This window comes from Hyposmocoma kahamanoa, unplaced genomic scaffold (genome assembly GCF_003589595.1).
Source record: "Hyposmocoma kahamanoa isolate Upper Pololo Valley unplaced genomic scaffold, ASM358959v1 102, whole genome shotgun sequence".
Lineage (NCBI taxonomy): Eukaryota > Metazoa > Arthropoda > Insecta > Lepidoptera > Cosmopterigidae > Hyposmocoma > Hyposmocoma kahamanoa.
Genome location: NW_020653337.1, coordinates 15,587,726 through 15,598,941, shown reverse-complemented (window position 1 = coordinate 15,598,941; position 11,216 = coordinate 15,587,726). Strand labels below are relative to the sequence as shown.

Here is an 11,216-nt window from a genome sequence, read left to right as displayed (position 1 = left end):
TTGCAATGAGATAAGGAGAGCCAAATAGCTCTCATTACCCGCGTAACATCGAATTGAAAAAGAAATAAAACAGTAAAAACATTTCTATTTTTATTGTGATTTCAAGCAAAACATCTAAAATTTGATAGATATGGTGACATAGCTACTGTAAATACAATGTAGTATCTATGCATTTTAATGCTTACCTGGAATTATGAAATTTGGAAAATTTTATAAGCGCGGAGCGAAAAACACACAACCATCTCATACGACTAAACGCAGGGTTCTACGGGGTCACCCACAGGATTCGAACCTTGACGAACGTTAACGAAGACATAGGAGTGCCGTTTGCACAAATACGAGCATTGCAAACGTCCAGTTTAACAGCGCTCTCATTACCCGCGGGCTCCCAATACCCCACGTTCCCCTACACTTGTAAAATAAGCTGTTTATGGTTGATATTAAGTACTCACTTAGGTACATGTAAATATTCCAAATATATTGCGAAACTCGTCAAACCACAGCAGATTAGGCTAAAATTTAAATATTACGCTGAATAATGGTTAAATTTCATTCGTCGACATTTAAATTCACTGGTATAGTAGGCAAAGTGTTTGCATCTAAATTTATTATCATTGTACATTTAATTTAATCTTTAACTGGTAAAGTCATTGGATATTAATTATTAATACACAATTCGAACACTAAGAAAAAATCTTTCGATCCGGCTGAATTCGAACCAGCGTCTTTTAGCATACCGTAGCTGACGCCCTTTAACTGGGGTGACTGAGCTACGGAACGAATCAGCTGACCTTACGAATTTTTATATAATATTTTTCATGTTTATTGCATCTTTGTTTTTGGTTTTTAACTATTTTTATGCCATAACTCCATGTGTGAAATGGATGAAAGTTTTTCTTCGTTGGATATTATTTATATTCTATATGCCACTGCTAATAATTTTATTCGCTCAGCTATCGAAATAAGTGTCAACTTATGCAAAGAATTGAGAATTTAGATAGGATTTCAGTTACGCCGTAACTATGGCCAATGATGAATAAATAGGAGCATTGTAAACTAGAGTATTTTATTTGCAATAATCCGGCAATCAGCTGCTATGCTAAACAAATAAGTAGTTTTCTAAATAATATTGTAATATTTATTTATAACAAAAGAGCTCGATGCCAATCATGTATTGAATTATTTCAATTCTCTACATATCGCTCGAACTATAAATCAAACCGTGGTTAGAGTCGGGAACAACTGACGTCCACCTGATATAACCCGATTAGTGTGACGTAAAGAGACGGACATCGTCTAGGGTTCACGAAAAAATAAAAATAGCTCTATCTATTCCCGTTTCTATAATCCGTATACAACAGTTTTCGCAGATCACCTTCTACACTACACACATCAAGTACTCGGTTAATGCACATAATCGCCTATTTAGCGTATATTCTTTTGGTTTTCAAATTGCAATGTATGCATAGCCTTAGTTGGCAACAAACGTGAAGAACTTCAAAGACACGACCAAGCAGTTAATTACGGAGAAAAACGCGTGCGTGTTGGCGATTATACCTAACATATCCGATCATGGTTAGACGTATCTGAGACCGTGTTATCAAACTCTCTGATGTAAATGCTCGCATTCGGATAATTCGCGCAGTGCAGTGCCATCACACGACCACTCGTGGCAGGATGTCGTCATTGGATCAATTGTCGCAAATGGTAAAGAATCACCTTGGAGTTCATAGTTCTCACAAATGGATTATCGGCGAATCTCAAGTCTCAGGTCGTGGACTCATTGCTGCAGAAGATATATCACCCGGAGAAGTGCTTTTTATAGATCATCCGCTGATATATGGTCCACGCTCCGGTGTTGACCTACCACGAGGATGTACTGTGTGCTGCAAATTAGATAGTGACATGTTCTTTAAGTGTTCAAGGTGTGCGCTATTACTATGTTCTGAAGAATGCCAAAGTACATGCATACATAACGATGATTGTAATATTATTTCTCGTTGGGAGAATAAAATACCCATGGAGGAAGTCGACGATACGATAATGTCGCGAGCATTGACAGTGATAAGAGCACTATTGTTGAAAGAGGATCGGTTTCGATTCATGGCTTCTCTGTGCGGTCATGAAGATCCAAAACATGGATTTGAAGTCAAGCATTTAAAAGAATATTTTAATATACCAGATCACGAAGAAAAAATTATGTTACTTGCGTCTTACGTTATAGATACAAATGCATTTCAAGTAGCTAGTACATATGGTAAAAAGGAAATGGATACAAAAGGATTGTTTCCTGTGTCTGCACTCTTGAATAGTACCTGTGTGCCTAACATAAGATATAATTTTAATAGCGAACGTGAAATGATTGTAAAAGCAACAAAACCTATACCAACTGGTACCGAAATATTTACATGCTACACAGGAATTTTTTGGGGAACACCGGCCAGACAAGTTTATCTAAGAAAGACAAAGCATTTCTTGTGCCGATGCGACCGATGTGCTGATCCGACTGAACGTGGTACTATGTTGGCAGCTTTGAAGTGCTTTGCGACCTACTGTCCAGGATCTCTTTTACCACTGGAACCTCTAATACCGACATCACCTTGGCGGTGCTTGGAATGTGGTATGCGAGTTCCAAGCAAAAATATTTTTGCAGTGCAAAATGCCTTGGGAAGTATGTTAGCAAGTTTGAACTTCAAAGACGTGGATGACTTAGAAAATTTTCTACTGAATCGTATTAAAAAATTCATTCCGAAAACAAACCAAATAGTTATTGATCTCCAATGTCGGCTAATTTATGGTATCCACGATATTCGCCATCCAGGTAAGTCTCCGATGTATATTTTTAAATATGACATAGCTAGATACGCTAGTGCGTATACTCTTTAATATAGACACCTAGTTTTTTATTCGGTGACGAAAATAACCTATCATTTAGGTACAGTCACTGAAAAAAATATAATTCTCCACAGATTTATTTCGTAAAAAGACTACGATACGATACGATTGACGATAGTTTAGTAGCATCGCTCAAAGGCACTATTTCTAAAACAAGCAAATTGCACTGAATATAAGAAATAAAATTACCTGCATGTACTACGAGGTTGTGTTCAACTATACATAGTACTACAATTTAAGAAGTAAGTATTATTTAAAACGTTATGTTGACCCAAACAACAACATAGCCAGCATGGTTAGCTTCCACTCAGGAGGCCAGACTTTGTGCAATTTAAATTTATGTGCAAATAAAAAAAAATCGACCTCAAATGTTCGTGGAATTACATCTGTTTGCCGGCTTTTATTGAAAACGGGTAACAGAAAGTGGGTGAAATCCAATAAACCAAATTCATCTCCTAATTTACCATCCTTAGAATGGGACAACTACTGGGATACCCCCTTTCCAACAAAAAAATCATCGAAATCGGTTCACAAATAAATGGCGGAGTAATCGCGTAAAATACACACAAAAAAATACAGTGGGATTGAGAACCTCCTCCTTATTCTAAAGTCGGTTAATAAAATAGAAACAATGAATGAAAACACCGTGACGATACGTAAGAATTAAAATATGAAAACCTCTTCAAAGATGAGTCTCAACCAGTGTTCGATCAGTGTTCTGTTTTAACCCAATCTACCCAGAAGACCCGTTTCCAGCAGTGGAACGTTATATACAATCGACAGTATCAAAACTGAATGATACTGAAAACTATGGTCGGATATGTTACGCTTATCCCTAGAACTGTGCGAGTGTATGGTTATGGTTACTGTATAGCTTCGACTGCGTAGCAACTCGTCGTACAGAAATACTGACCGCCGCTATTGTTCCCTCACGTGCATTTGCATTGCATTTAGAACGCCCTTTAAAGTGCGCAGTGCACACATGATAATAGTTTTATCACTGGACAGTGGACATGAACAACCTTGAATACTTTGAGTACCCTTAAAATTTTTACACTTTGGTATATGGATTGTAAATGACCCTGGACAACTAAAATAATTTTTTCACATCCCGTTCGTTTTGTGTTGCAGCCTCGAAGTACACACTAATAATAATAATAACACGCACACTCATAGTCCCGCACTAGGGAAGCCCTGTATCGCGGGTGCCATGGAGACACACCAAACCATAAACAACCAGAAATTACATCCAAACTCACGAGAGAAATAAATTTAGGCTATAAAAATATTTCTCCCGGCCCGGGAATCGAACTCGGGACCTCTGCTTTGCAGTCCAGCATGTTAACTGTTCGGCCACAGAGGCAGTTGAAGCGACAACATATTTGCATGGAATTAATAATAAAACCAAATACAAATATTTATTTCAAGCCAAAGTTATTCGGTATCCGGAATACTTTGAAATCATGTACCGTTTTGTTCCACTTTGTTTATTATTATCAACGTCTGTACATTAATTTATTACGAATATAATTTATCATGTACTTATTTGATAGCAAAAAGCAAAAAAAAATTCAAAATGAAGAAAAACTTAAATACTTCACATTTCGCACGAGTATTTTCCGAATGTATAGGTAACAGCTTTCGTCACGGTGAGTGGATGTGGACTGATTCATAAAAACCGTTCCGGTCACAAATAATACGTCAGTTTCGACAAGGCCAACATAACTATTTTTTTCCAGAAGCTATTTTCATAACGCTAATGTTTCAGTTAACCGCAGCGCGTTCTATAGACATACCATGCTAGCTAAGTCAGCCGTGAAATCAGCTTTACAGGTGGACAGAATTGAAGCCCTTCAAAATCACCTCAGCCAAAATGAAGAAAATAAATTTTGTGACAGTTGGGAAATAAAAAACTCCAGCATTGGAGGCAGGGGACTTTTCGCCACGAAAGCCATACCACAAGGGACTCTTATCTTCGTTAACAGACCACTGGTCATTGCACCGAGAGCAGACTGCCTTGAAGATAATTTCTGCTCCTACTGTTATAAACAAAGAGACTGTTACCCTTGCAAGCAATGTTCCTTGCCAGTGTGCTCTGAAGAATGTTTTACAACAAAGGAACATAACAGAGAATGCAACTTCATTACTGTAAATTGGAAATTAAAATCGAATTATCCAACAGACTCATCCATACTTCGTAAAATTTTAATACATCTGCGTATTTTAATGTTAAATGAAGAACAATTCAAAATAATATCAATATTGCAAAACGATATCGAACGACCTGTTTTTAAAGGGCTTGACAATTTATGTTCCAGATACGAAATCCCAGTTGCACAAATCGAGATTATGAGAGTCATGGATACTGTATTAAAAAGAAATGCCTTTAGAATTTCCAATAACTCTGATAAAAGGAAAGTGTCTCTTCGAGGCTTGTATCCTTTATCATCGTTAATGAATCACAACTGTGTCCCTAATACACGAAATATGGTCAGAAAGGATTACTCGATGGCTGTTTACGCAAGTAAAAGCATTGAAATTGGAGAAGAAATTTTTACATGTTACACTGGACAATTATGGTGCACTGCAGCCAGGCGTTGCCATCTTTATAAAACAAAAAAATTTTGGTGCAAATGTGGAAGGTGCGGGGACAAAACTGAGATGGGGACAAATCTGTCTGCGTTGAAATGCTTGTCAAAAAATTGCAGTGGGGTCATTTTGCCATTAGTGCCTTTAAACCCCAATACGGAGTGGAATTGTGATTGTTGTGGTGTTATCGAAGTGCCTGAAAAAGTGAGCGTTGTACAAAGTGTACTTGGCAGCCTAGTAGGAACCCTAAACTTGGATGGCAAAATGCAATTAGAATCTCCCGTACTAAACAGGTTACATCAATTCGTTCCAAATACAAATCATATATTAGTCGATTTACAATTGAGATTAGCGTATAATCTTGAAAATTCTGAAGGTGTTCAAATAAATGGTATGAGGCTCTACTAAAACTATTTTCTAACGCTGCTATCATAATTAATGCTGTTTTAGTATAACTTTGCCTATTTAAGCTTCGCCTGGTAATAATATACCTCACTTTGCTGAAATTCTGTTTGATTTATTATTTTCAAAGTTGCGTGCTCTACTATTTCATTAACACGCTCACTAGCATTATTCATGTGTATATTATATATGTGCTTTACATTGAATAAATAATTTCTATTTCTATTTCTATTCTATTTCTATTCACAAAATAAAAAGCCCCCAGAATAAACCTAGGTATCTAAAAAGATGTGCAAAACGTCCGTGTACGTATAAAGTTTCTAGGCCGCCGGCGGTTTTCACGCTGTCAAGGTTTGCTTAAACCACACGCAAATTAACAGAACATGGAACAACCGCAACTAATGTACATAATATAAATACCGATCTATTGCGTATCTAATTTATTATTATGCGTGCGAATAATTTATTAAGTTGCTAAACAGCCAATAATAAATTAATATATGCCTAATTTAGTGTTGCGTCATAATCAATGTAGGGATCTATTTCCATTTACACGTCTCGTAAGATGCCGTGTCTGCAACAACTTTAGAATTGCTGGCTTTTAATTAAAGGGTTACTTCATGTTTGCCATATACAAAGATACAGGGCGAAATAGAACCATAGGGTTCGTTTTGCGAAAATTATCATTCGTCTCAGAACAAAGGGCCTGTGGTTACGTAAATTACGAATATTTTGCACGTCCCTTATAATACGTTTGTAGACTTGGAATTTCGAAAAAAATACGTAGATGTACAGTAACGATTCGTTACTCTACGTCTACGACGAATGATAATTTTCGCAAATTTAGTTGCATTTTTATTTTCTATTACCGATAATGTCAAAAAAAATCTAACATAAAAACTGTTGTATCTATTTTTATCTGTTGATAAAATGTATACCTATGCCACAAAACAAGCACCTGCTTATCTGCCTTAGTATGTATGCTCATAAAGTTGATATAATTTTGAAGTTGTGCTAACAGGAATAAGTTATTAATCTCATCTGGTTAAATAACAATACACATAATTAATACTTACATTATTATGGAAACACGTAATGCGCCAGCGCGTGCCATATTGCACCGAAGCATGATACGGTTGCGAACATATGGGTCGAATAGCGCTTGAACGATACTAACCCATGTTTCTTAAGGCACTAGGAAATTATTTACATTACTTAAGATATTCGTACACTTTCATCCACCTAATTAGAACATATTTATTTGTAATTTATGAGTTGTAATAAATTGATAATGATGATGAGAGCCAAGTGTCTGTGATTGTTAGAATGACGTTGAAAAATTCATATCCTTTAACATTTTCTCAATGGGGTGATTTATAAATTAGTGTCATTAACGAAGATACAGAGATTAAAATACAACTTTACTGAATGTTATACTGCCGTACTTATTTATTGACGCGAAGTTTTGACTGTTCAATTGTAAAATTCTGTATTGAGCTATTAAGGGCGTAGCCCAATTTATAGTGTAGGAATAAATTAAGTCTGCGTTGTATGTATGTTTAAATTCTCGTATTAACATACCATGGATATTTTTAATGGTCCGAAATATATAATTATTATTATTATATTATCATCATAAACGACGTAATCGGCGAAATTGTCTCAGTAAAACGAGATCTACAATCCCCTATAAGCCGTTTTTTTATATCTTAAATAGTTTCAGTTTTATTGTTAGGCAAAATCAGCATAATTGACATTTTTCAAAGAAAAAAAAATTACTTATGGTTCCAATATTCTCGACAAAAAAACGGTGAGTTTTTGTGGTTCCAATTTTTACACGACTACAATTTTAATTTTACGTTTACGTTTTGAGTTTCTTAATTATTTATTACCTTTTTAAGCTGATAACTCTGTAGCCAATGCTGAATAAATAAATGGCCAATAATTCGAAAGTTACCAAAATGCAAATGCGTTGTTTATGACAAGGAGGGCAGTCTAAAAGTCGGTAATGTTAAACGTCGGTAGTCAGCATTTTCAACTCTCAATTTAACTCTGCTTTGGGCAGATACCAAATATTATCAACTTTTAATATTCTGCAACGAACGGAAAACTTAATTGAGTGTGCGAATGTTTCCAGTTCAGATTTGGTGTAAGACAAGAATAGTTCGAGAATTATGTTCTGGCGTCGTCATCTACTACGCCGTTTCGTAAAATCATGTTTAATGCTTTTATGCCGTTAGACGTCGTGAGAGTTTAGAATAGCGTGTCCCCTCGTTCGCTGAGTACCTACGACGCAACAAGTGAATAAAATCGAGTACGATAGCACGGCGAGGAGCAGTTGTTTGATTGACCGCCGCCGCCGTTAACATGGGCGCAGCAGCAAGAAACGCGCGCCCTCACGTTGTCTCCAGGTGGATTTGCTTACCCGTGTCGTTAGTACCCTATCTTCAAACTATGTTCTTTTCTTACATATCTTTCCTCGTCATCTAAATACCTATCATAATAGTGTTATCATCAATGAACAAGTGCAATATCTAATGCTAATTAAGTGTTCTGACACCTGTGTAGCTTAGCGTAACGATGTGAGAAGGCATGAGTGATACTACAATCAATAATAAAATTACCGCCCATCTGTGTATTTGTTTGCAAGTGATTATCGGATTTATGAATCAGAATTGCTTTAGAGTTGTCCGATCGACTTGGCCTATTGCCGTCATTGTCTATCGATGAAGGTCTTTGTGATCTATTGCCAACTATTTCTAATTCCCTGAGCCAAAAAGTGATGAAACGAAAATCGATCTTATGATAAATAATCATCATGAAACCATTTAAACGTCCCATTACTGTGCACGGGTCTCCTTTCAGACGAAGGTAAATAATAATACGACATTATGTACATTATTAAACAGACGGCGTCTTTATTAAACAGAATACGTGGCAGCAGCAACGGCCTCCTGGGGGCCTTAATATGAGTTTTCAAACATGTAAACTTAATTATCGCGTTTGCGTTAAGATTTTAATTTAAACCTTATAAATATATAATGAAGAACTAAATAAAAATCTATAACCAAACGCGGTAATTAAGTTTGAATGATTACAAATTTACACTCAGGCCTCAGAAGACTATCGCGGCTGTCGCGGAATGAGTGCCCCATGATGCGATATTTAATAATAAGCACAAAATCCGTAGTTGAATTTAAGTACAAACGTAATTATAACTTTATTGTTACTAAGACATCATGGATCTTTGTTGTGCATAACAAGGGTCGACTTTCGTGTCATTGTGGTTTTGAAATAAAACATACAAGGTACGAACTTTTGCTAGTGCATAACCCTAGCGGATCACATCCGCTTCAAACACGCTTATATTTGACAACCATAGAAAACGCGCCTTTTGACAAACACACGTGCTGAAAGCAAATAAATGCAAATGTAAAATACGCTGAAATCTAAAAAATATGACGTTGCAGATTCTGCGCGTATTTACAATGCTGACAGGCATATGAGGATATTTATTATTAGAAAAAGATGAAAATGAAAAATATAACGTTTGCTAACATGTGTGAACTGATGTTTACAGATCTGTCGGAGTCCCGTCTGTCACTGAAAGAGAACCTGTGCCGCGGCATCCTCCGCATAGTGGCGGCTTTGGGACTAGGCGACGCGCACCAGCGAGGGCTGCTACTCTATCACCTTCACGCCACGCTGGCTGAACGTGCCCGTCGCTCTCCAGACCTGTATGAGGTGATTTAATAACCACCTATCTAACAGTGAAGTGCTACAAGATTACCAGGTCAATATTACAAAAAAAAGAAACACAAACAAAAAATGGTTTTAAACACTAACGTAAAATCCCTAACACACGCATGTACACGATTGTATTCAATATTATCATACAATAGTATTTATAAGCTGTCATGATTAGTAATGACGAAAACTTAGTAAATGATATCGAGTTCTTAGGGTTGAGCGATTGCTACACATAGGAAATTAAACTATTTTTCCGGATTTAAATCGCGAATATTTGTTTTTTCAAACAAAATAACTTTCGGGCCCTTTACGGTAGAGCTAGCACGATAAGGCGCGACTTGAGCGAAAGCGATATAAAGCGCGAGATACTGCTATTCTCGCATAGAAATCACGCGCTCTATATCGCTCTCGCGAAAGTCGCACCCTTATATACTAGCCCTATTAGTCTCATGGCCCACTACATTACAATTACAATGACAACACATAACAGTAATTTAAGCAGATATAACGCATAAAGTTATGCTACATATGTAACCATATCTTCGAGGCAACTTATTTATTGTTACTTCTTTCACAGGAACTCAAATCCGAAATAGAGAGTACTATAGAACAAGCCTACAAAATACTCCAAGACGACATATCCGCGCCGGCAGACCTCGAACTAAGACGCCAATACCTCGGCCCAGATAGTAATAAACCACCAGAAGAGAGATTTTTTTTTATTTGATTGTTAAATTAAACTGATTTAGACTTATTGTATATTAACTGCAATTTGTCAATATTTTAATAGATAAAAAGTCGCCTTTCTGTAACGGTGCCTATTTTGTACAAATAAATGTGGACAAAAATAATGCCTCATTTAAATGAAGTCAGTCAAATTTCACCCCATAAGCAGGCAGCTTATGCTGCAGCAACGAGAGCATTCAGTTTTATGCAATGGTTTTATGCATTGACCTACCAAAAACTGGACGTCGGGTCTATACAAAAACATACGTCTCATCCCGCTACCCGCATCTATCATTCGCCGCCCGCTACCCGTACGTCGCAGCGCAAACCTTAGTTTTTTTCCATACTCTAAAGGACTATCCACACATATCCGGGCCGTGCCCGAGACGTACACGGGGCGTGCTAGTTTGTATAAACTGCGGGCCCGTCCCGGCCCCAGCCCGGACACGGACATGTGAGAACGAGTACATACAAAATATACACAACGATAATTTTTTTAGCCCCTGACGGAGCCAGGACGGGCCCGTCCACGGCCCGGATATGTGTGGATAGACCTTAGGGCGCAAACCGATTAAAAGTAATTTTCGCGCTCTTATCGTCGACCCGTAAACATTGAATCCATAGAATCGCATTCGACTACTTAAAATTTTTATTACACTTCTTTATTCAAATAAACGTATTACGTATTTAAATATCTAACCCTAATTCTGAAGTACAATTTGAATAAAATGAGTTAATACACCGCTAAATTTTAAATTTATTTATTTGTTTGCAAATTTTACAGCTTTTAAATTTGGTTTACAATTCTGAATAATGTAAAATGTAAAATATTGTTTATCAAATAACAATGTAAC

General features: G+C 36.8%; 1 protein-coding gene across 4 annotated transcripts; it reads left to right on the top strand.

The window, feature by feature from the left end:
* The first annotated feature begins 1,424 nt into the window (after positions 1-1,424).
* LOC113236948 (SET domain-containing protein SmydA-8-like) lies at positions 1,425-10,659 on the top strand. 4 transcript variants are annotated; one of them, XM_026473186.1, is made up of 3 exons: positions 1,425-2,821; positions 9,467-9,679; positions 10,214-10,341. In XM_026473186.1, exons 1-2 carry the CDS (start codon positions 1,678-1,680, stop codon positions 9,637-9,639), a joined length of 1,317 nt encoding a protein of 438 aa, XP_026328971.1. In that variant the 5' UTR covers positions 1,425-1,677; the 3' UTR covers positions 9,640-9,679; positions 10,214-10,341. The 4 variants fall into 4 exon arrangements, 3 of the variants coding, with proteins under 3 accessions (XP_026328971.1, XP_026328979.1, XP_026328963.1); XM_026473178.1 differs by having other exon boundaries at positions 1,614-2,821; positions 9,467-9,630; positions 10,214-10,659; XM_026473194.1 differs by lacking the exons at positions 9,467-9,679; positions 10,214-10,341 and adding an exon at positions 2,970-3,108.
* Positions 10,660-11,216: the final 557 nt, after the last annotated feature.

Bases quoted from the DNA above. Each gene is read 5' to 3' on its own strand.
- LOC113236948 (XM_026473178.1), top strand. From the start codon at position 1,678: ATGTCGTCATTGGATCAATTGTCGCAAATGGTAAAGAATCACCTTGGA. The intron at 2,822-9,466 runs GTAAGTCTCCGA...TGATGTTTACAG, and splicing joins CCACGATATTCGCCATCCAG to ATCTGTCGGAGTCCCGTCTG. The intron at 9,631-10,213 runs GTGATTTAATAA...CTTCTTTCACAG, and splicing joins GCTCTCCAGACCTGTATGAG to GAACTCAAATCCGAAATAGA.